The sequence below is a fragment of the Lipophrys pholis genome (assembly GCF_963383615.2).
Source record: "Lipophrys pholis genome assembly, chromosome: 12".
Lineage (NCBI taxonomy): Eukaryota > Metazoa > Chordata > Actinopteri > Blenniiformes > Blenniidae > Lipophrys > Lipophrys pholis.
The window spans coordinates 16,889,483-16,913,140 of NC_137641.1; the positions used below are offsets into that span (position 1 = coordinate 16,889,483).

Below are 23,658 nucleotides of genomic sequence, written 5' to 3' on the forward strand. Positions count from 1 at the left end.
ACTGTCAACAAGTGTATTGTTTGTTTCTCCGTTACGCTGTACTAATTCTCCACTGAGCCCACCTGTGCTGGAGAAAACAAATGCCCATTAAGACAATTACACACATGTATACTAGTTGTATTATTGCACCATATTTGAATTGTTCTTATAGGAAGACAGTCATCTTTAGCTGTACTCAAATATGAGCCATGTTTATTGTGATTGGTTCCTGGTTTGATGTGACATCAATCAATGTATAAAGTTCCCACCTATAGTTGTATCAGGCAATAAAAAAAAGAAGCCGAAAGTAATGTGAACGAGGAATGTAATACTTCACTTATCGTATCCTGGATTTCACTTTGAGGATATTTGTATTTGGAGGCTTTGAAGTTACTAGAGGAGAGTGGATTCCACAACAGCTGAATAAGGACTGATGCCTGGATGGCAGGTGATGCACATTTTCTGGACTGAAAACAAACAAAACTGGATGGAGAATTACTTATATCTGTATTAATATTGCTGCTCTGGTGTATTTCTTTGTCCTTTACAAATAAAGATATAATAATAATTAAAAAAAGATATTCGTATTACTCAATCATGTATTAATCACTGACCTAATCTATATTCCAGGGCCAAACCGTCCTCACTGACACTGTGTCATTGATGCAGAAATCAGTGTTTGTGAAGGGGAAAGAGTAGAAACATGAGGGCGTACGGTCTGGCAAACAAATCCGATGTCTCTATGCAAAATGTGTGTTTATATGACAGGGCAGCAGGGTGTGTTGTGTTCCTCTTAACAGTTATGCATTGCATCCTGGTACGAGGAAGAAAATCAAAATCCAGCACATGCAGCCAGCAGACAGAGAGGCCGAGGATCGCCTCGGGTGGGACTGAACAAACAGGACATGGGTCCTGAAAGGAGAGGCGTGGGGAGCCTGAGGCAAAACTGAAGAACACTAAAGAAGGTGTGCGTGCACCTGAAGCCTTCCTTCCCTGTTGTCACAGAAGTACGGATGTGAAAACCTCCATCAAGTGGTGTATTTCTGATTTTGTGACACAAAATAACCCAAAGAGGAGCGTGCAGTGCCAGGAGTGCCGATGTGGTTATCTAGCTCTTGTTGATTTGCATACCTTTGCTTCGGTATCCAAAAAGTTGCAAATTGTCTCTCTGGCAACTCGGGTTGACCAAAACGGCACCAGGAAGCAGTCAGGAGAACCAGACAACAATATGTTTTCAATCTAAAATAGGTTGCGTTGTCGTCATGCAGTTAGTGGGTTATATGAAGAAAAATGAGCAAAGCGTGAATTAGAAAACGACTCCAGTGCATTAGTTTGTTGTTGTCTCACACCTCAATATACTTTTGCAGACATACTCTTGTAAATACAGCGACTGGCATAACCCTAGCCCTTCTCTTCACATTAAACCACTTAATCATTTTAACTTTCCACTTAATTTTGGTGTTTTTGTGCATGCAGGTTTAGCGTCAATGTGTAATCCTCACATCGAATTCTGACAGAGACTTCCTTTTTTTTTTTTGTCCCTACAAGGAGCTGAACTCCTCATAAATGGAAAGTGTGAGCATATTAGGCTCCCACAATGACATGATAGACACGCACACACACTCTGACACAAGCACACACTCACACAGAGGCACGGCACACACTGCATGGAGGCGGGGTGGAATTTGTCTTGCAAATCACCTCTATGCAAATGAGGCCTGGTTGGAGCGGGAGATTAATGTGAGAGATCCCCGGAATCCCACGGAAATCTGAGTCCAGTTTTACCGTTGTGTGGCCACATGACAAACAGACACACATCTTTTGTCCACATTTGTACCTTTAACTGAAATGTTAAAAGCTTACTTTTCACTGTTCAGATTTCATTTCAATGCTGCCAATTCTAAACATGAGAGTTATTTATTTCGTTATTTTGCTGACATTTTGCTATAAAAGAAGTTTTTCATCAAACATTTGCAAAGAGCTTGGATGATTCTAAAATGAAAAAGTTTAAGAAATTTAAACAAAGATCTTTGTGAATCTGTTATTCCAAGAGAAATATATTAAGAGGAGAAGCATTAAAGTATTAAAACAGCAAATATGAATAAGAGGCAGCAACTCCACACACATGAATACATTGATTGGCCTCATGGAGCAAGAATCAGTGTTGAATCCACACCAGGGGTGTCAAACATAGGGTCTGCGGGACAAATTAAGGCCCCGTGTACACAACAACATTTAATTTGAAAATGCATTGTTTTTGCATTTTCATTTCAGAAAAGTTTCCTGTTTACAAGGCAACGTTCATGATGTAGTTTTCATGTCGCACCATAAGTTGGAGCCATTGCTTGTTTTAGTAATGAAACCACGCATATATATGCAAAGAACAAAACATCACCAATGGGAAGCACACGGACATTCGTATGACCTGACTACCAAGTTCCATTGTTAATACGATGGCTGTCAGCTATAAAACTACCAAGTCCCAGGAGACTATGGACTGGGAATCATGACACTCTGGAGGCTGCCATTGCTTCTATTGGCCAACTACTCATACATGTGCAAAGTTGCATTTTCCCCGTTTATACACCAACGGTTCAGCTGCTGAACTCTAATAATTTTGACACCACTGATCCAGAGTTATGCAGATTAGGGGGCCTTGTGTGGAATATTTCTGCCTCCCCAGAGTCAGTGAGAAATGACAAGGCAAGTGACAGCAAGATTGATCTGAACCGAAAAAAGTAAGCTGTCAGCAGATTTCCTCAATGTGACTCTACACAGGAAGACTCAACGTGATCACAACCACTGTGTGGGTGTGATACCGTTTGATTGCCAGTGACACAGCAGCTTGGCCCTGCCTTCCTATAGATAAGTGCACAGATGACGTGTACGCACGGCACGGCCACGCCTACAACATGCCAAATAACACAGGGCAACATCTCCTGCGGTTACAAAATACAGTGCTTTTAAATGACCCCTCGTCTGTCACTATTCTCAAGACTGCTACAAAACTCAATGGTGACTGGGGAAATGGATTTATTTTTACCTTTTTCATCCAGCATGGCCTGTCAGTAGAGGATTACTTGGCAGATGCAATATGTTTTGTTACAAAAGATGATTTAAGTTTTCAGTTGCTTGTTAGTTAGTTTTATTGATATACACATGTCAGCTGTTTTTAGTTCAGTTTAATGCAATCGCTTCATTTGATCCTGAGCAGCACTAAAAAAGAAACATATAGTACATGGACTTACTGGAAGCATGAAAACAATCAAACCAAGATGAAAGAAAAGTTTGTCTGGATAAAAAATATATCAATATAATAAAAATAGCCAGAATCTTTCAGCAAAAAAAAAAAAGATAGAAATATTGTGTGGGGTTTGCATGTTCTCTCTGTGCATCCAGGCATTTCAGTTTCCTTCCACAGTCCAACAACATTGCTTTAGGGTTGATTGGTGTCTGTAAATTGTGGGATTGTCTGTGTGTGTGTCTCTGTGTTTTTGCCTTGTTAAAGACGGTGACTTCACCATGGTGAACTCTGCCTTTCACACATTGTTAGCAGATTTGCTCCGGCCATCTTATGAGTTTAGATAAAGACGGTATAGAAGTTCAATGTCCAAGAGTTTCATGCATCCATAAATAATTGCAATTGTTTTCCAAGATGAATATGTATTTTCAATGACTGGCCTTTGCACGGAATACTACAGATTAAGTATGATTTGCACTTTTTGCAGCTCATTTTAAGGATTATTTTTCTTTATTTAAATTAGCAGAGATTAAAAAAATTTGTTTTTTGCATAATTGTCCAAATTCTGACTCAGCTACAAAAATCTGTTCATTGTAAATATGGGAAAATAAGCCCTCTCTTTGTGTGTAAACAAATGCTTGAGTATCTCCTATTCAAACGGCTATTTTTACTTTCTCAAAGGTTATTTATGCTGTAAAGTAATTTTTTTTTTATATTTAATATTTTTAGGTTTTTAGATTTGTACCATGATATAATTCCAAAGCGTTCCATGCTATTTTTGCATCACTGGATGTGGATATTATTATAAACAAAATAAAGTACGTTGGGCAATTTCCAAGAGAAATGTCCAAATGTACGTCTTTGATCATCGAGAGATGTTATTTTATCATGTTTTCTTTATTCATACAAGGAAATGATAACACAAGGTTTCTTTGAGTATCAAGACTTCATGCCAACATGTTGAGTATCATGTCTCAAATGGTTTTCAATCGAATTTGTATATCAAAATATGGTTATCCTACTCTAGATTTAACATTAGGATCTATTGATCCCATCAATATGCATAGACCTAAAAAAAAACTAAAAACACACACACACACATTAAAACTGAAGCAGAAGAGTTTCATTCCAACATATTTCTGCATTTGAGGACACTGGACACAGCCACGAGTAAGTGGGTATATAATCTGTTAATAATGTCAAACCTAATAGGTCTAGTCTGTTTTGATTTTATGGTCAATTATTTTCTGTGGGTCATGTAGTTGTGTTTGAAAGTCATCACAGTAGATCCAGCTATTGAATAAAGTAAGACAGTAAAAACTAATCTCATGTTTTGTCAACAGAACTTGATCACATTTCCTAAAGTTTTGGCTTGAACTTCACGTCTGACGCCTAAACATGAGCACACATACAGATTTCCTTCCCCACTGATAATCAGCCAGCTGCTGTGAAGGGGTTGACAGGGTGAGGAGGATGAGGAGGAAGAGGGGGACATGCAGAGTGAGGAGACAGACTGAGTGGGAGTGGAGGGGAGTTGAGTAAAATCTGTAGGTCGCAGGCTCTTCCACAGCAAGACGGGCAGCAGAGGCCGTCTGATAACCTTATCACGGCCTCCCCATGCAGTAACGGCTGGAACTAGCCAGCAGCGCGACAGGGAGGAGTGGACAGGCCTTCGCCCAAGATAGCACCGAGAGTTGGACGAGTTTCGGAGGGACGCGGGCCCCCCTGGGGAAGCAGTGGAAGCGCAGACAGGAAGATGAAGAAAATCTTCACACCACAGCAGTGGACAGATTGTCAGTCAGAGTGTGGCGCGTCTGCTGTCTCCTCCAATGTGACGCCCTCCACATCAGTGTTCACAAGACAGACTGAAAACTTTATATCACATGATCTGAACACCATACCCAACAAGGACTTCCAATTTCAACAGTACCTACATAAATGACAGTGTGTAAATTGTAATTAAGTTTGATTTAAATGACTCATTAAAGTGCCCATACCACAGAATTCTACTTATTTACAGATATCTGAACAGTCTTGTAAATGAGAACTAGTGAAAAATGAATAATGACATTACCTGTTTCAATAAAGGTCAAATGATTAAAAATGAATTTATGTATTTGTTAGTTCCACCCCTGTGTGTCCCAGTATGTGAGCCATCATTAATGCTATCAGACACAATCATCCATATACTATCCATCCATCTTTCATACCAATGCTTTACCTTCTCTCTCAAATCATAATGTCAATTTTCTTCCCATGAAATCTCATTGCTTATTCAAACACGTCTTGTTACACAGTGTGGAAGCACAAGCACAAAGCTGAGGTGAGGCCTCCTGAACTCGACTGTTGTTATCAAGTTTGTGAAACAAACTAGGAGGGAGCTGTTGGAGCTTGCCACTCCGATTTATTGCTCCTCATCTCAAAGATATGACCGTGTTATCTATGTAAAAACAAAAACTTAAAGGCAACCATTCATCAGTTCTGGGGAATCTTCCAGCACCTGGGGATTATCATCTTATTCAAAACAGCGTCCTCGCGTAGTGCCACACTCTGTCAGGCAAATGGAAAACTCAAAAGGTCGAGTTTCAAAGCAGAGCAACCTGTGTGTAAAATGCACATGTGATTTTCAATCAACTGCCAAAGAAAGAGGAAAAAAACTGTCTTGTACCTCAGCTCAAATGAGTGCGACATAACCTTTGTGCTCCCTTGAAGGCAGTGATAAAGAGGACAAACTAGAATCAAAGTAAACAGGGCGTCACATCACACAGTTATTGTCAATACAGCAGCATCTTAACTAACTGGGTAAACACAGAGGCAACTGTTTCCAAGGTGTCTTCTTTCTTCTCTGAGGGGATGACAGTCTGTTGACAGTTTCAGGGAGGGACAACACATAAATCCTCTTTACCAACTCCCGTTCTGACATACAATCCAAAGCCTTTTTTGTCACTGTCATTTGACAAACTCATTATAAATGAGTTGCTGCATCACACAGAATTCTGATGTGGTTAAACTTCCATGGGTTTTGCTTGGATACTGCCATCTTGAGGCCAGAACATGCATAGCAGCAAGCTATTGATTAAATACCTTCATACAAAACCGAGACCACATTTCAACAAATTTATGATATATGTTTCGTGGAGTAGTTTACTGAGACAAAAATAGTAAGGATTAATACCAAAGAACAGGCAAATTATAGAGATATAAAGTAATTATGTTTCATGTGTGTACTAGCTATATCAGTAAGTCCACTTAGTTTATATTCATTTCAGTGTAATTGGTGACCCTAAATTGCCCCTAGAAGTAAATGTATATTATATTATATTATATTATATTATATTATATTATATTATATTATATTATATTATATTATATTATATTATATTATATAGTTCTGGCAAATTGATTATTTACAATATTAGACTTCATTTATGACTTCACGAGTTTTAAAATAAAAAAGTGTTATGAACTATGTAATATGTCGAAAGAAATTTTAAATTGTGTTTTATATAACTTTAGGATTAACGACAGAGGAGAAATGTATTTCTTTGGTTTCAGGGGGAACTTATTACTTTATGCAACGTGTTTCTACACGGTGTTATTTTGCACTGGGACACAACCCGCATGGCGCTGCTTTTTCCGTGTTACTGTTGAAAGTGGCGTGTTTACACGCTTCTATGTAGATTTTATCCCCTATTCGTCAATTTTTTTTTTTAATATTTCATGGAGGATAAAATGTCGGAGTCACTGGAGGTGAAGCTGAACTTCACCCTGAAGGAGCTGAGCCTCTCCGGCCAGTCCGGAGGTGAGCGGGTCCCCGGCGGAACGTCCACCGTGGAGGTCCCAGAAAACAAGCTGGTGTGTGTGGAGTATCCCGGAGTGTTCAGCAGCGTGGACAAGATGCTGGAGACTCTGGGAGGCGAGCAAACTGTGACTAAAGTAAGAGGACTGCTGCTGGATTTTACCGTCTGTTAGATAAACAGGAGGAGACCCCATGGACTTTATTGACAACCCACACATGACAGTTTGCAAGTTTACAAACTTGAAGGAATCATTTCAAAACATTGAGGTGATACCAGAACTTTTAGAAGAGTCACTTTACAAATACAAAATGCAACTTGAAAAACAATCGCCAACACAACTGCACACAGCTGAAAAAGTAACCCCACAGTTACATTTTATGTGTTTTATTTCCTCTCTATTATACCAGGTGTGGCAATTGAGAACCAGTTGCCATTTACAATGAAGACCTGTCCATGAGGCAGCATGAAGGCACAAAGAAAAAACGTACACACAAATACAGTATATACATACAATAATTCAATCGTAGAACAGGTATTTTCGCTGCTGTTTATACAGTGATTTATAAGAAGAAGAGACAAATTTATAAAAGCTAAAAGCAAGTGCAGTAGATCCTTCATTATTGGTTGTGTGGTATTTGTGGAATAAATGGAGACAATCTGAAGGTTTGTTGCAGTAGAAAGCTGAAATGAGGTACAGGCTTTGGGTATGACCAGACTGATGAATCTACTGGGTAGAATGCAATTTGTGTTGTGAATATTTAAAAGGGATTATAGATATATAGAGGAGACATATACATGGCAGGCATGTACAAGTTGTACATATCTGTGACTCCCAGTCTAGGAGCTGGGCATCAGGCATTAGCGGATGAGGGTACTTCTGTCCTTTTATGTTCATGAGTGGGTGTGTCCACCAGGGATTTGCAAATCAGAGGGTCAGCAGTCACCTTTAGATGTAATCTAGGAGGTTGTACAGAAAGTTTTGAAGTTCTTGCATCATATTCTAATTAGATCTTTCAAGTGTGATTGGCTGGTAGCAGGTTAGGGAGGGAAGGTGAAATATTAATTTGGCCAGCAGAAAGGTGTTTCAAGACATTCCTCTTCTATCTTTTAGATTAGACCTGTCGTTAAAGAGCCAATTAAAAGTTCCAGGATATATTTGAAATGAATACATCCATCTAAAAATGGAGTGTCTCCGGTCCAAACTTAAACCTGTCACAGCATCTGCTTGTAGGTCTGACTGCTATCAATGTCGAAAGACATACAACCATGTTTAGAAAAGAGATTGCACTCATTTCACCTGCGTTGGAGGTCTGCCAGGAGACAGGGCGTTATCTGTTCCCATTTTGTTTCAAATAAAGGTTCACGCTGTGACAGGAATTATCTGTGAGCGATAAAGGTTTTCTGCAAGTCGTGTAAATTTCATTCTAAATGCTGATGTGTCCAAAAATTTGTCCCAAATCTGTCAAAAAGCTGGTCCTACAAAATGAAGTTTCACCAAAACCACAAAATATCCCATGAATCTGCAGTTTGCTGCTATAACTTTAGGTAAACTTTGCATTTCCACAAGGAGAGAAAGAGTTTTCTCAGGAATGAATGAATATTTTTATTGAAGTGTCATACACACATGTGTCCAGCCCACATAGGCTGATATGACGCTATAAACTTTAATAGGAGGATGACAGCCATGGTATATATTCAGTATAACATAAACATTTCGTCAGAGTCAAGAGTCTGGATACAAAGCTTTCAGTCTCATTGTCCACGCCTTTTCCACATCTTGCCAAGCAAAAAATGTCATTTCTAAATAACCAACTCAGCATATAGGAAGTAACAATTTCAGACTGAAGAGAAGCTAAAGATTTTACCTTCAAAAACAAAGACTTGGAAAGAAAATTTGCACGAAACAGATGAGCCAAAGATGAGTTGTATGAACACAGTAACAGGAGAAGGTGTCAATCAGAGAACCTTAAACCAGGACTGAAACGTGCAGCTTGTAACTGGGTTCTGCAGCCTGAAGCAGAATCAAACTGCCACCCACCCTCTGTACCACTTGATCCACTTCACAAAAATAAAAACTGATTACAGGATGGGAAACTTTACTGCCAGAAATGAACATTTGAAACGAAGTAGTAGTCCTGAGCACACAAGCTGATCCATCAAGGAAGATATTAAGACTTGATTTGGGTCTGAAAATATTCTGGGAAGTTTTTTTACATGCTGGCACAAGAGGTTTAGCTTCAGAGATCTGCATTTTCTCAGACTTTGTCTTTGTCCTCTTTGTATTTCTGTACTTAAATTGGATTGGAGTGTAATGAGCGTCTTCTGTGAACCCTACAGACCTTCGCTCACCCAAACAGACGCCTCGAGCTTCGCTTCCGACCCCAGGACCCCTTCTGTCACTCAGCGTGTGGAAACCGCTTCCCCTCCAGCAACCTCCTCCTCAGGGTGCGGCGGCGGGTCAGAAAAAAGGATCCCAACGACGCCGAGATCCACATGGACGTACTTGGAGTAATTGGAACGACATACAAATTCCAAGGTTAGTTTGAATGAGTAGTTTCAGTTTGAGCTTCTCAAATTGCATATTTTTAACTCGGCGTGTGCTGAATGATGATCTGACCCTAAAGTGACATTTGAAAAGATCAACAACAATAATTGTTTTTTCCTCCTTGGTGATTCTATCAGAAGTTGTGGCAAATATGCAATTTCCCCCAACTGACACTCTGTGTGTAGCAGCACTGGGGGGGGGGGGGGGGGGGGGGGCACAATGCTTCTGTGTCTGCCAGAAGCGCCACGCCACTTTCCTGAAGCGTTTCAGTCGTCTATGCAGACTAGATCAGACGGGAAGTTACACCACAAAAAGGCAAATGAAGCTGGGTCACGTGTAACTTCTCTAGTTCCACATTAAATCACACCTGAAACCAGGAGTCCGAAAAACAAAGGTCAAAGAAAAATGATCAAAACAGACAAAGTTAACAACTAGTTGCAGGTGGGAACTCGAGTTGTTATTTTATACCAGGAGTGTCACTTTTTAGCCACATACAGCCCAATTTAATGTGGAGTGGGTCGGACCAGTGAAATAATGCCATAATAACCTTGCATCTTAAACTTTAAACATTTTCTTTGTTGTGGTGCAGAGTATACGTGAAGAAAATGGAGATATTTTCACAAAACCGAACAGTTTGATGCTAATTTCCCGCCACATCCCTGATGGCTTTATGTATCCGTGACCTGGAGATATTCAACCATATTTGAACTTTTTTAGAGTGAAAAGTTTAACTTAAAAAAAACACTTTTTTTTATCCTGCAGGGATGGCAGACTTTCAGTACCTCGCTGTTCACTCACAAGGCCAAAAAAACACATCCCTGTACGACAAAATCATCCTCCGCAAATCTGAGAACCAAGAGTTCTTCGAGCAGCCCGTGGCTTACTTCCTCCCCCCGGCCATCTTCTCTCGCCTCGACACTCCCGTGGATTATTTCTACCGACCCGACGTCCAGCAGAAGTCAGTGCGGGCGGCCTCACATTAAACCTCACAACTTCCCTCATGAGCCACATTGTCAGGATCGTAATCTGTCCTCTTTCAATGTGTTCACAGCCAGATGGCCATGAATTCGCCCTTCATTTGCGTGAATCGCACTCGCCGTCCCAACAATGCCATATTTGTGGCCTACAGCGACCCCACCGTTCCCAGCGAGAGCCTCGAGGTCGCCAGGACCAACTGGACTCGAGTGTGCGTGAAGGCGCACGAAAAACAGGCTGAAGAGAAGCTGAAAAAGGTGCGTGGTGCAGCTGCTAACGCCGTCTGGAACACACGCCGTGTTTTGTTGTGAGTTTGTTTCCTCCTCTGTGTGAGGGCCACTGAAGGTCACCGCCGTTATCAGAAAAGGCAAATCGGAGAATGAAATGTTACACAGGTATGACTCTGCCATCATCCTCTGAGTGGATATCTTATCTCAAGCCAAACTTTTTGTACCTAGATGTTTGAGAGCCGGCCCATCTGGTCACGGAACGGCGTCAAGGCCAACGTCGACCTCCACCCTGATAAACTGAAGCTGCTGCTGCCCGTCTATGCCTACTACATGGTGAGCTCATAGCACAGAGTATACCCTGACAGATAGAGCATTGTCATTTAACTCCATTTACTTTGAAAACCATGTAATGGAAACTCTGGCTACAATAAAAGCAAAATGTATTGTGTAATGTATAATATTGTATGCTGTGTACTGAGAGCTGCTTCTAATTAGATGTATAAAAAAATGGCTCTTTTAAAAGCAGTTACTGTCATTTAAAATTGTGATTTGTGTTTTATCTTCACCTACACAATTGTTGCCACAACAGAAGGTTTTGCTTCTTTAAATTTTATAATTTTTTACATTTCTACTCCCTGTGCAACCAGAGAAAAACACATTGTCAAGTGTGGCAGCGCAGAATAAAAACTGAATATCAGCATAAATAATGTGAATAAACAATGAGTCATCCCAAATACATTCTAAGAGTTCTCCTGAGTCTTGAAATGTTATTTCAATGTGTGATATGTAACATTTCAAACGAGAGACATTTAAGAAATATCCAGAACCGTTGAAGAGCTTATGAGAGCAACAAACTATTGGTAAGAAAAGGACATTTACAAGATTGAAGATTTGAAAAATGTCCGCTGTGCTTGATTGTAGTCATGAAACATCAAATATTATCCTTATTGTAAACGTGTACATGCGTCATACATGAGTGAGGGAATGAACGAACAATGAATGATCCTTTATTCATCTCGCAAACGGAGAAATTTACAATGAAAAAGAGAGTAAAGAATAGAAGGTAAGGAGAGGAGATAAAAAAAACAAGGCAGGTCCCAAACTATGCCCCCTACGATTGGGGGGCACAGTGTGTTACTCTTTAGGAAAAAGAACTCCTCGTCACATAGAGCACAATACAACAACATAACATAATGTGCTTGTAATGTTGTGGACTTCTCTACAAAGACAGACTTTTTTTTTTTTTTTTTACAAGCGGACTGTTCCTTTTCTGCCACAACAGATATTTCTCTGACAGTTTTCCTTCAATATAAACTCCAGAATCGTTTCTGGCTGCGTGGCTAGCGTCCCGGTCTGTGTGTCCTCAGCTATGCAGCCTTTATAACACTAATGTTGTGTCACACCAATACAAGGACTGTTTGGGATCTGGGTAAACTAAAGTGAGCCTGTTTTTCTACACTAGGAGTTTATAGAATACAGAGTAATGGAGAAATCTGTTTTTCAGTAGAAGAGCAGAATCCACTTGTAAAAGTCAAGTTGAATGAAAGGAGGATGGAGACATTTAAAGGTCCTAAACATACACATCTCATTGCAGACACAGATCCATTACTCCACATGTCGACTTCCCAAAACATCCATTCACAAGTCATCTCTTTTCTACAATAAGCTCATAGAGAGATTTACACTCGGAAAAGATATCCAGAATAATTCAGACAGGTGTAGATTACACAGGACATTTGTGTTCCCAGGTGACGGGACCTTGGAGAAGTCTGTGGGTGAGGCTCGGCTACGATCCCCGGAAGAGCTCGGACTCCAAGAAATACCAGTTGCTGGATTTCAGGATGCGCTGCAGCACCAAGCACGGTAAGACAGTTCGACGCAAACAGCTTTGAGCTTTTCATTTCACTGAATAGTTGTAAAGTAGGGATGCCCCGATAGCGGCACTGGTACGGAAATGAGACGCTTCTCATTCTCATTCTCAACGGCTTGTGGGCTGTTAAGAACGGGCAGAGCGGCAGCATATTTTGCCACTTGTCTGGTCTTTCTTTTTGTGCTAATTTTGCTCCACAGTGATTTAATAAAATCAGCTTGTCATGTAGAAGATTGATGGGAGTCTTTTCTCGCTCCACTCAGGTTATTCCATCAGTGACATCCCAGTGAAAGCCAAAAGGAGCGCCTTCAACTACACTCTGCCGATCACGTTCAACAAAGCAGGTAAGCATTTATTCAGATGAACCTGCTTATTTACATTAGGACATGTGGGACATGTGGGACATCTAGGACTGTGACGTGAGTAAATGTGCAAAAGTGTATAATTCACAAAGAAATAAAACACAATTAATAAGAAATAAGTGAACTAATCACAATTAAACAATAATTATATTACTTAACAACACCTGGATTCCTAAAATTCATACAAAATACTAAAATACATTATAGAACAGTACAATGGACAATTAAAATAGACTAATGCCGACACAGCAAGTTTTACCTAATGTGATTTTTTTAGGTTTTGACAAAAAGTGTTCCAGTCTACAGACAGCTTCAGACCGTCAGGGAGCTGATTCCAGAGTTTGGTGGCTTTAAATGTATGTTTTGGGGATGGCACAGTTTCTGTGAGCCGTGGAGCGGGATGGTCTGGTTGTTTTGTTGGAATCTCTGAGATGCACCTGTTTCATCTCATTTCTTTACTCTCATGTTGCCATGATTGTGAATAGACGCAGATAAAGAAGATAGATTTCTCTCACACGTTAAAGACTTAAGTCCTGAACTCAATATGTTGGGGTGTTTTCCTCTCGCAGGCCCCGCTCCAGCCAGTGTGATGGATCTTCCAGGTCAGGAGGGTGCCAGCACCAGCCGAGAGCCAACGCCAATCTCATACCAGCTGAAGGTTTGTGAAAAACACCACCATTCTCCTGAAGACACGCCCAGGCTCTTTTTGCTTCATGGCAACTTTACTATTTTTTAACGGGTAACAGGCATTTCTTTCCAGTAACTTTTTATGGGCAGTTAAGCTGTGGAATTTTGGAAGTATTCGTTTTAATGGATTATGTTTTGTCACTGTATCGATCGTCCGCGTCGCGATGCAGCGGAGAAACAATTCATTTCAACACCCCGACCATTTACATGTAATAGTTGTTAGTTAAAGATCAGTAATACGTCAAGTTTGTAAATTATATCACCACATAATGCAATCAAAACTCACTTCTCTTTGTGCAATCCACTAGCTGAAATGTGTGGCTTCAGTATTCTTGTGCTCTGGGCTCACAAGTTTGTTCTAGAACTCTAGAAATCACGTGTGCATGTGATTGAGGAACGCGCCGTGCTTGGAGGGGGCATGGCCTTAACAGCCCTGCAGTCTACTGCTTATTAATGGCATAGATGTTCAACTGTAGTCGCATGAAATCTGGCTGTTTTAGTCTGGATTATGCTAAAATATGTTCCCTATTAGGAGCCAAACTTCAGTTAGTAAATTCCTGGTTTATTCACATACATTCCCCTACATTTGCATTTATTCCCATGTAACGCTTTTGACTTTGAAAATTCCCCTAGTTTTGCAAACCTGCTATTTTGCATGTATTTGGTGATTTGTAAATGTTTGAGCACAGTAAGCTTGTAGGTCCTCTCTTTTCTTGTGCTTTTCAAACTTAGACTAAGACTGATCATCATATTGTCCCCTTGATTACGGACTGAATACTTGTGTTTCACCTCTACAGGAGTCGTCCTACATCTTTAAAGAGGGAATGCTGCCTCCTCACAGACAGATGTTTTACCAGCTCTGCGATCTGGATGTGGAAAGGTACAACGCCAGTCATAAAAGCCTCAGTCCAGATTAATAATGTTGAATATTGTGATTGTAGAGTTACAACTGTGCGCCTCAGTTTTTCTTTGTAGGTTCATTTTCGCAGTCGAAACAGTTTCTAATATCTGAGCTCATGGATTCATTGACGTGACAGTAAAGCTGCTGTCCCGTTGGTGAGGTGGGAGTGTATAATGCAACTCTCTCGTGGTTCCTCAGTATTCAAACAGTGATCAAGCAGAACAGCATTGACGAGCAGAAGTGTGACGAGCGTGACGGATGGTGTGTTCGCGGAACCACCGACAAGCTGCGTGACATCATCTCAGCCATGATCAAGAAGGTGATCCGAGCTAATAAACCCGGTGAGGATACGATCAGTGGTTTGGTTAGAAAGTTTCAGCCACAGCAACTCTTGGATTGGATTAAGTTATGGGTATTAGACTAGAGACTGAGAGGGCGGAGATGCTTTTGAAATCCACAATGTTATGTTCAGTCAAAATCCTGCCCCACTTTAATTCTACATAGATTATTTTGGTTGGTGATTTAAACAGGATGAAAAACGAGGGATACGCGGAGTACTCGTACTCGTTACAGATCCCCGAGACGACCCAGCGAGTTCTAAGTGGCGTCATGTGCCAGCAACGGCGCCCACAAGAGAGCACGAATGACGTCTGTGTTTTAAAGATTATTTAAAATTGTTCTGACAAAATACCAAGAGGAGGCAAAAGCTAGTTTGTACAACGCCAGGGGCGGCCCTTTGTACAAACGTGTCACTTTTAAACAGTGTGCTCTGTTAACTAGTCTCACTCTCTCTTCCAGATGTACCAGAATTCCTTATGAAGAGGAGACGTAAAGGTTTACAGTCCATGACACAAAGGGCTACAGAGGAAGACGAGGATATTGGCAATAAAGATGGTGAAGAGGAGGATGAAGAAGATGAATTTCTTCCTTCTGAAGGAAGTGAAAATGAGATGGAGACTGAAATTCTGGATTACTTGTAAATAAACAAACAAGCCAAAAAAAACATGGCTACGATGCTGAATGTTTCTAGTTTTGCAAATACATTTCAATAGTGTTCAAATGACCTGTGTCGTTTTTTTAATCTGAAGGTGTGTGTGATTGATTAATCTAAAATATTGTGTGTATTCGGAGCCCTTTAAAGCAACAAGTTCTCCACATTCAGTGAGTTGTATGTATGTTTTTCCGTTAGGAAAGCCCCTGAGCCGGCTCGAGATAACCTTTTCTAGGAATACCACAATTATGTAAGCTGACAAAAGGTCCTTTAATTCCAGTGGCGGCCGTGCATTCTGACTTCGGCCTTCACTAGTGCTCAGTCTGAATCAATCCACCCCTCAATAACTTTATTTATGGCTATGAAAACCATGTTATTATGCAGAAATGCAGTATAAAGAGCCGTTGCATCACAGATAGACACTCGTATGGCCAGAATAAATTCCTTTACTCATTAAAAAAATAACAAAAAATCCAGAATGCACAACTCTTCTGTGGCTCTCCTGTGGCTATTGCCGAAATGAGGAGGGTGACAACTGTCAGCTTTTCATGGTCTTGAAATCTGGTGGGAAACATAATCTGTGTGGTGCGTTCAATTGTAGGTCGTCAAAACCGCTATTAAATCAACACAACTATATTTTTGTTAGGTGCAGTCAGCTAGCGCTGGCGAGTAAACTCTCCGACGAGCCAATCAGAGGGCGTGAATACACTGACGTTACCCTACGCCTGTTAGCAGGCCCTGAGTCGCCAACTCAACATGTGAATGGTTTTATTTCCTTATTACCTTTGTAAATATATGATTTATACTACATATAAGAGTCTCCACTCCTGGTCCCGAGGTACTAGTGTGCTTAATGTGTGAACTCTTTACCTGAACATTAATCTTAATGGTGATACATTAAAGCCACAAACATAAAAGATAAAAACACAACACATGTGAAATGTTGTGTGTATAAGCTAGAAAATAATTGAATTGAATTGAAAACAAGATTTGTGTGAGACTTGCCCACACAAGTCTCAGAATAAAGTAAATTCAAAATACTACAATGGTGGATATCTTTCTCCGACTGGAGCCTTTGTGTGACTTGGAAACCAGGTCAGCAGCTGTGTAAACTCCTGATAGGCAAGCTGGAAAACAAACAAAACACTAAAGTAATCTCTCCTCCATAAAGAGTATTTCTTGCAGAGTCATTCTTTTCCCAAGTACTTCATAAAATATAACAAGTCTGTTGTGAAGTCAAGCACAACAATGGTGTTCTGTGAATGTTCAGGTCAAGAGCAAACTGCAGTGGAGTCAAATGGACGTACTGGAGCCTAAAAAGATTTCCATTCAGAAAATGCAAAAACCCGGACCAGTCTGTGGTGGTGGTTACATAGATTCTCCAAAAGGGGAAGTTTTCAGGAGTTTGAGATCATCTTAATTCTGAGGACGACACATTCAGCATAAAGTAGTTCAATGTTACGTCATATCTACAAACCCGCCGGCCCATGGTCTTCAGGTGGGTCAGGTGTTGTTTGGGGGTGGAGCCTCCTGAATAAAAGTGTGTCCTGTAGTCACCTGGTTTCCACAGTTTGGTCAGTCATGATGGCGAAGCTGGGGATATTGGTGGCCGTTGCTGTATTCCTGGAGACGGTCTCTGCGACCTCTGTAAGTGCTGGAAACTAAATCTGAACCAAAGTGATCGAAATACCGAGAAAGATGACTTCAGCGGGTAACGTCCATCTGCTGCCTGTTGTTGTGGTTCCTGTCTGCAGCTCGGGGTGGTGTACACAGAGGGGGGGATGGTGGAGGGCCAGAGCCTTCGTCTGGGGTTCCGCCGTCACATGGACCGCTTCAGGGGGATTCCCTTCGCTGACATTCCTGGGAGGTTCCAGAAACCTCGGCGTCACCCTGGCTGGGACGGTGTGTAGACCAGACCTCTCACCTCCAGTGGATTTAACATTTTCAGCCAAATATTAAAGTATCGGCTCAGTTCAACCTCTAAAATCTTACACGGTGTCTGTCTTTGATCAGGTATTCTGAGGGCTAAGGAGTACAGGGAGAGATGTCTTCAGTTGAACCTCCTCCAGAATGACCACCGAGGCAGTGAAGACTGTCTCTACCTGAACATCTGGGTTCCTCATGGCAGCTCAGGTAAAGACCTACAAACGCCTGAAAAGTGCCGTCTTAATTAGACCAACGCCACAACTCCCCTCTCAACCTGCAGTGTCCACTAATCTGCCCGTCATGGTTTGGCTCTACGGAGGAGGCTACCTGGTTGGAGGCTCAATGGGAGCCAACTTCTTGGATAACTATCTGTACGACGGGCAGGAGATCGCAGACCGAGGAAACGTTATCGTGGTGACGCTGGGCTACCGTGTGGGAGTTCTGGGCTTCCTGAGCACTGGAGACTCCAGCATGCCCGGTAGGTGACACAACAACAGCCAGATTTAAAAGCATTTACGCTCAACTGATTTGAATGATGTGGCCTTGGTAGGAAACTACGGTCTGTGGGACCAGCAAGCTGCCATTGCCTGGGTTCACAGGAACATCCGTGCATTCGGAGGAGATCCCAACAACATCACCCTCTTCGGAGAGTCTGCAGGTGGAGCGAGTGTTAGCTTCCAGGTGTGGAGCTTATCTTATCGTACACTCAGAATATTGCTTTTTTTTAAATTTTTTATAATATAGTCAAACCAACAAACATTTGAACCTTTGCTATAAGTAAGGTTTTGATATTTCCTTCCATCTATAATCTGAAGTTATAATCTGAAGTATGATAAGAACCGTTAAGGTTTGGTGATGGTGTCCTATGTTATTCACACCTCAATGATCTCTCATGCTATCTTATGCTATGGTGTGAGGAGACGTTCTTAAGGCCTTTGGAAAACAAGCAGGATGGTTTAACCCTGTCAGAACAATCATTAATCAGCGAGGTGTAGATGTCAAACAACTATTTTCAGTTTCTCTGGCACCGACAGCTCCACGAAGTTATGCAGAGCAAAGCACTTGCCGCACCGAGGGTCTTCAAGAATCCCAAAGTCCCATCACAACATATGCTTTCAACTAACACATGCCCCAATCAGAAAGCAATTGCACAAATTTGACCGACAAGGGATTTTTTTTCTTTTTTGAACGTCTGATGATTATATGGACTTTTTGAACAGATGTATCTTCGTGCATTACAACATTTTTTATAAGCGATAGGCCTTTTCAAGATGATTGATTATTCTTGTAGTTCCCCTTTGAGGTGGTTTGGGTGATTTCGATGGTTCATTTATGAATCTTTTTTTCTGTTTCCCAACAGACTGTCACTCCCCACAATAAAGGCCTGTTCAAGAGGGCCATCTCCCAGAGCGGCGTCGCCCTCTGTCCGTGGGCGGTCAACAAAAACCCGCGCAGGTTTGCAGAGGAGGTACACATCAGTTCCTTTGACTTTCTCATTATGTGGAGTACCTAAAACAAATTCAAAGATGGACATACCTTTAGCCCTTTTGATGATGATTCGATCCCACCTTTCAGATTGCTCTGAAGGTCAACTGCCCCACTGATAACAGGATGGCGGCCTGTTTGAAGATGACTGATCCAGTGGCTCTGACGATGGCAGGCACTATCCAAATATCCGGATCCCCAGACCGTAAGCACTCTAAACACCCAGTATTCATCATTTGTACCATCATGATGAATTCAATCATTGTTTATTGTGATGCATTATGATAGAAAAGTTAATGTGATCACCACATCAGTTATATTGAGATTAATAATCTCTTTTACAAGTGTGTCCTGAGGAGCTGCGGAGGCCGAGGGTCTTGCTCAGGGACCCCCGGTGCATGTTTTTTTGAACTGTGGGGAAAACCGGAGTACTCGGAGGAAACCCAAATACACACACACACACACACACACACACACACACACACACACACACACACACACACACGGGGGGAAACATGCAAACTCCACACAGAAAGGCCCTGTATTTGAAACCACAACCTTCTTCTTCTTTTTTTTTTTTTTTTACATTTTTTTGTGAAAATCATTGCAGAATCATTAACAAACATCAGAGCATACTATCCCTGAATTTTCTGCACATTTTGATGTGCTTTTTGTGTACACGCTCCCACTTTCACTAAAATTCCATCCGCTTTGACTGGCAAATCTTCAGCAGTTTCTTGTAATTTTTGCATTAACAGTTTGCCAAATTGTCAACAAAAGTTATAGAACACTATCCTCGAATATTCTACATGTTTTGATGTGCTTTTTGTGCACGTGCTCCCAACGGCACAGGACCTCCTACGTGCTAAAAATCAGATAGAATTAAAAATTAAAATCGCTGACTAGGACTGTAATCTTTGAGCCTCACCTCTTAAAGAGGCAGGCACACAAAAATACATGTTGTGCCTGTGCTCTTGTGTTCTTTGCCCGTAAGATTTGAACCAGTCAAATTCAGATTTCACATTAATAAAATGAAGTGCAACATTATTTGATGTAGCTAATGTGAAAACATTCCTTCTTTGGAACATCGATTCAAGTATGAAGTAATATACCAAACTGTTTCCTGCATTCATCAGATCCCGTTGTGACCAACTTGGTCCTGTCTGCCACCATCGATGGCGACTTCCTGCCAGATGAGCCTCAGCACTTGTTCCACAACGCAGCTGAAATTGACTACATCGCCGGAGTCAACGACATGGACGGACATCTTTTCACTGGTATAGATGTTCCCTCCGTCAACTCTCAGCTGGTGGACACCCCTATGTGAGTTCCAACCATCTGGTTCGTGCAGTGTTGGAGAGAGCTGGGGAAATCTGGGATATGAAGGGGAAAGCCTTATCCCAGCAGTATCTTCTACCCTTTAACTCCTGACGAGAAATCATGATGACAAGAAATAATTGAATGGTAAAATCAAGGGGCATGATGTAGTTGTGTGTTTGAATAACTTGTGCATCTATCAATGTTTTATTTCGAATCAGGGGTGTAGTTCAAGGGCCATTTATGGACCAATTTCATTGTGAGTGGGTAAACTAGTGCCATAGTAACTTTTAAATTTAATCTGTCAACGTTTTCTTCATTGTGGTGCAGAGTATAGGTGATGAATATGCTTATATTATTGCAAAACCAAACAATTACAACCAAAAATAACTACAAGCTCAACATAAAGCCAATTTTAATTAAACTTTTTGGTGCAAAATACAATGAAATGCCAAAAATACTTCTCCAATAGTGTTGCATTATGCATATTTTTACAAACTCACCTTGACAGCATGGCTTAGCTAGTATCATGCTGATATCTCAGCTTGGGTCTCAAGTGTTGTGTCGGGTCAATTTGTTTGAGGCGCCAATCAGGCCATAGTTTTGCAGGCCTGACTGGAGCTTCTTGTGGGCCTGTTTTGGCCGACGGGCCTTATGTTTAACACCCCTGTTCTAAACTAATTATGGTGCATTCAAGAAATCACAAGAATGCATAGAATCATAACAAGATTAGTGTAAATTTTGGTAGTGTTCATTACAATTGGATAAACACTTTATTTGTTGACCCCTTAGCTCCAGGTAAGCCTCTTCTTTTACCAGTTAGTGCACCTGACTGATGCATTCATCCTAATTAGACAAAAAATATGATCACCTGTACGTGAAGATATGTACCGTACACAAGAAACTACTGTAAGCATAATTTTGAAATACTGTACACCAAAATAGTCATATTTACTGTACATTCATCGGAAGCAAAACACTGTACTGTAGGAAAGTAGTACTCATAATGTGTTGATTAAAGCACATAAAGGGAATTTACAAATGGTTAAATGTGTGCGATCAGTTTGATAGTTTACTGGTATAATTTGAATTAAAATGATCAAAGTACACATATTGCAGTGTGTTGTCTCACACTAACCGCTGGGTTAGTGCGACACAACAAAATCTTAAAGATAGATTTTCTCGAAGCACATTACCAAACCTGAGCTAAAATTGAATTTCCAATAGTAGTTTTGTTCATGAGATTTTGTTTTACTGAAACCTCAGTATGAAACCTTGATGTTCTGGTTGATTGCAGTGAGGATGTAAAGACTCTCTTGGCTTCCTACACTAAGGAGAAGGGCCAGGCTGGTGCCACTGAGGCCTTCTCCACCTACTCCTCAACTTGGGGAAGCAACCCTAACAGGGAGACCATCAAGAAAACAGTTGTGGCCATCGGAACGGACTACATTTTCCTGATTCCTACTCAGACCGCTCTTTATCTTCACGCTGCAGCGGCCACGTAAGTCCAAAATCTTGCTATGAAGGTGTCTCTCTGTTGAGGGCTCGTTGCACAATAGGAACAAACTTCAGCCTTATTTGCAGTCCTGCCTTCACCTACAACTGTTTCTAATGTTGCACAAAGCCACAAACTAAAGCGTAGAAGGTTATCACTAAATCCACACTGAGTAAAGTGAAAAGTTTAACCAGAATCAACATGCAGAGGATATATATCTTTTCACTGCATTAATGAGGCATGGCGGCATTGAAGACAGTCGTCCTATAGGATCCTTTTTGAAAATGAAGATATTTGCTGGGTTGGTTTGAAGAGTTTGAAGATATTAAGTGCTTTATGCCATACACTGCCATATTGTGTTTTTTTCCACGTTGCACTACAGAACTGGACGCACATACTCCTATCTCTTTTCTGAGCCCAACCGTATGGGTGGTCTTGTCACGCCTTACCCCAGCTGGATGGGAGCTGATCACGCTGATGACCTGCAGTATGTATTCGGAAAGCCCTTCACAACTCCGCTGGGATACTGGCCAAGTCATCGCAAAATCTCTGGCTACATGATCGCCTACTGGACCAACTTTGCCAGGACTGGGTATAAATCTTTAGATTAAAAACATAAAAACAACCTGAATCACTCACTGGTTACTTTTAAAAGTGCATCGTCTGTCTGGTTCTGTCCACAGAGACCCCAACAAAGGAAATCTGAATGTGCCCGCCAATTGGCCCAGATTCAACAGCAACACACACCAGTTCCTGGAACTCAATCATGATACAGACAACAACTCTGTGGGACAGAGGATGAGGCTGCGCTATGTGCATTTCTGGACCAGCGTGCTTCAGAGCTTGCCCTCAAAAGTCTCAGAATAAAGACCTCCTGCTCTCACCTGCACACCTGAACTGTTATGTCAATCACTGTTTATAGAAATAAAAGGAAGTTAGCTACAAATGCAATTTTCTTGTTTGGTTTTTTTGGTGTCTTGTATGTATGCATGTATGCTGTATGGGGACAATATACAGTGCCTTGCGAAAGTATTCGGCCCCCTTGAACCTTTCAACCTTTCGCCACATTTCAGGCTTCAAACATATAGATTTAAAATTTTAATTTTTTGTCAAGAATCAACAAGTGGGACACAATCGTGAAGTGGAACGGAATTTATTGGATAATTTAAACTTTTTTAACAAATAAAAAACTGAAAAGTGGGGCGTGCAATATTATTCGGCCCCTTTACTTTCGGTGCAGCAAACTCACTCCAGAAGTTCAGTGAGGATCTCTGAATGATCCAATGTTGTCCTAAATGACTGATGATGATAAATAGAATCCACCTGTGTGTAATCAAGTCTCCGTATAAATGCACCTGCTCTGTGATAGTCTCAGGGTTCTGTTTAAAGCGCAGAGAGCATCATGAAGACCAAGGAACACACCAGGCAGGACCGAGATACTGTTGTGGAGAAGTTTAAAGCCCGGATTTGGAGACAGAAAGATTTCCCAAGCTTGAAACATCTCAAGGAGCACTGTGCAAGCAATTATATTGAAATGGAAGGAGTATCAGACCACTGCAAATCTACCAAGACCCGGCCGTCCCTCCAAACTTTCATCTCGAGGAAGGAGAAGACTGATCAGAGATGCAGCCAAGAGGCCCATGATCACTCTGGATGAACTGCAGAGATCTACAGCTGAGGTGGGAGAGTCTGTCCATAGGACAACAATCAGTCGTACACTGCACAAATCTGGCCTTTATGGAAGAGTGGCAAGAAGAAAGCCATTTCTCAAAGATATCCATAGAAAGTCTTGTTTAAAGTTTGCCACAAGCCACCTGGGAGACACACCAAACGTGTGGAAGAAGGTGCTCTGGT

The 23,658-nt window shown here is 41.2% G+C and overlaps 2 protein-coding genes across 3 annotated transcripts; both read left to right on the top strand.

Moving 5' to 3' along the window:
• The first annotated feature begins 6,809 nt into the window (after positions 1-6,809).
• gtf3c5 (general transcription factor IIIC, polypeptide 5) lies at positions 6,810-15,750 on the top strand. 2 transcript variants are annotated; one of them, XM_080476813.1, is made up of 11 exons: positions 6,810-7,156; positions 9,358-9,556; positions 10,328-10,523; positions 10,617-10,797; positions 10,999-11,103; positions 12,519-12,633; positions 12,904-12,984; positions 13,572-13,660; positions 14,487-14,569; positions 14,789-14,931; positions 15,389-15,750. In XM_080476813.1, exons 1-11 carry the CDS (start codon positions 6,941-6,943, stop codon positions 15,568-15,570), a joined length of 1,590 nt encoding a protein of 529 aa, XP_080332939.1. In that variant the 5' UTR covers positions 6,810-6,940; the 3' UTR covers positions 15,571-15,750. The 2 variants fall into 2 exon arrangements, with proteins under 2 accessions (XP_080332939.1, XP_080332940.1); XM_080476814.1 differs by having other exon boundaries at positions 6,813-7,156; positions 15,121-15,647.
• A 1,399-nt stretch (positions 15,751-17,149) lies between these two features.
• On the top strand, positions 17,150-22,753 carry cel.2 (carboxyl ester lipase, tandem duplicate 2). Its single transcript, XM_080476812.1, has 11 exons — positions 17,150-17,228; positions 17,336-17,483; positions 17,595-17,714; positions 17,788-17,985; positions 18,058-18,188; positions 18,868-18,975; positions 19,083-19,197; positions 20,129-20,315; positions 21,607-21,810; positions 22,187-22,396; positions 22,488-22,753. Exons 1-11 carry the CDS (start codon positions 17,163-17,165, stop codon positions 22,669-22,671), a joined length of 1,671 nt encoding a protein of 556 aa, XP_080332938.1. The 5' UTR covers positions 17,150-17,162; the 3' UTR covers positions 22,672-22,753.
• Positions 22,754-23,658: the final 905 nt, after the last annotated feature.

Excerpts from the sequence above, each read along its gene's own strand:
- gtf3c5 (XM_080476813.1), top strand. The coding sequence starts at position 6,941 with ATGGAGGATAAAATGTCGGAGTCACTGGAGGTGAAGCTGAACTTCACC. Across the intron at positions 12,634-12,903 it reads GCGCTGCAGCACCAAGCACG|GTTATTCCATCAGTGACATC; the intron begins GTAAGACAGTTC and ends CGCTCCACTCAG. Across the intron at positions 13,661-14,486 it reads CAATCTCATACCAGCTGAAG|GAGTCGTCCTACATCTTTAA; the intron begins GTTTGTGAAAAA and ends TCACCTCTACAG.
- cel.2 (XM_080476812.1), top strand. The coding sequence starts at position 17,163 with ATGATGGCGAAGCTGGGGATATTGGTGGCCGTTGCTGTATTCCTGGAG. Across the intron at positions 17,986-18,057 it reads TGGAGACTCCAGCATGCCCG|GAAACTACGGTCTGTGGGAC; the intron begins GTAGGTGACACA and ends TGGCCTTGGTAG. Across the intron at positions 20,316-21,606 it reads CAGCTGGTGGACACCCCTAT|TGAGGATGTAAAGACTCTCT; the intron begins GTGAGTTCCAAC and ends GGTTGATTGCAG.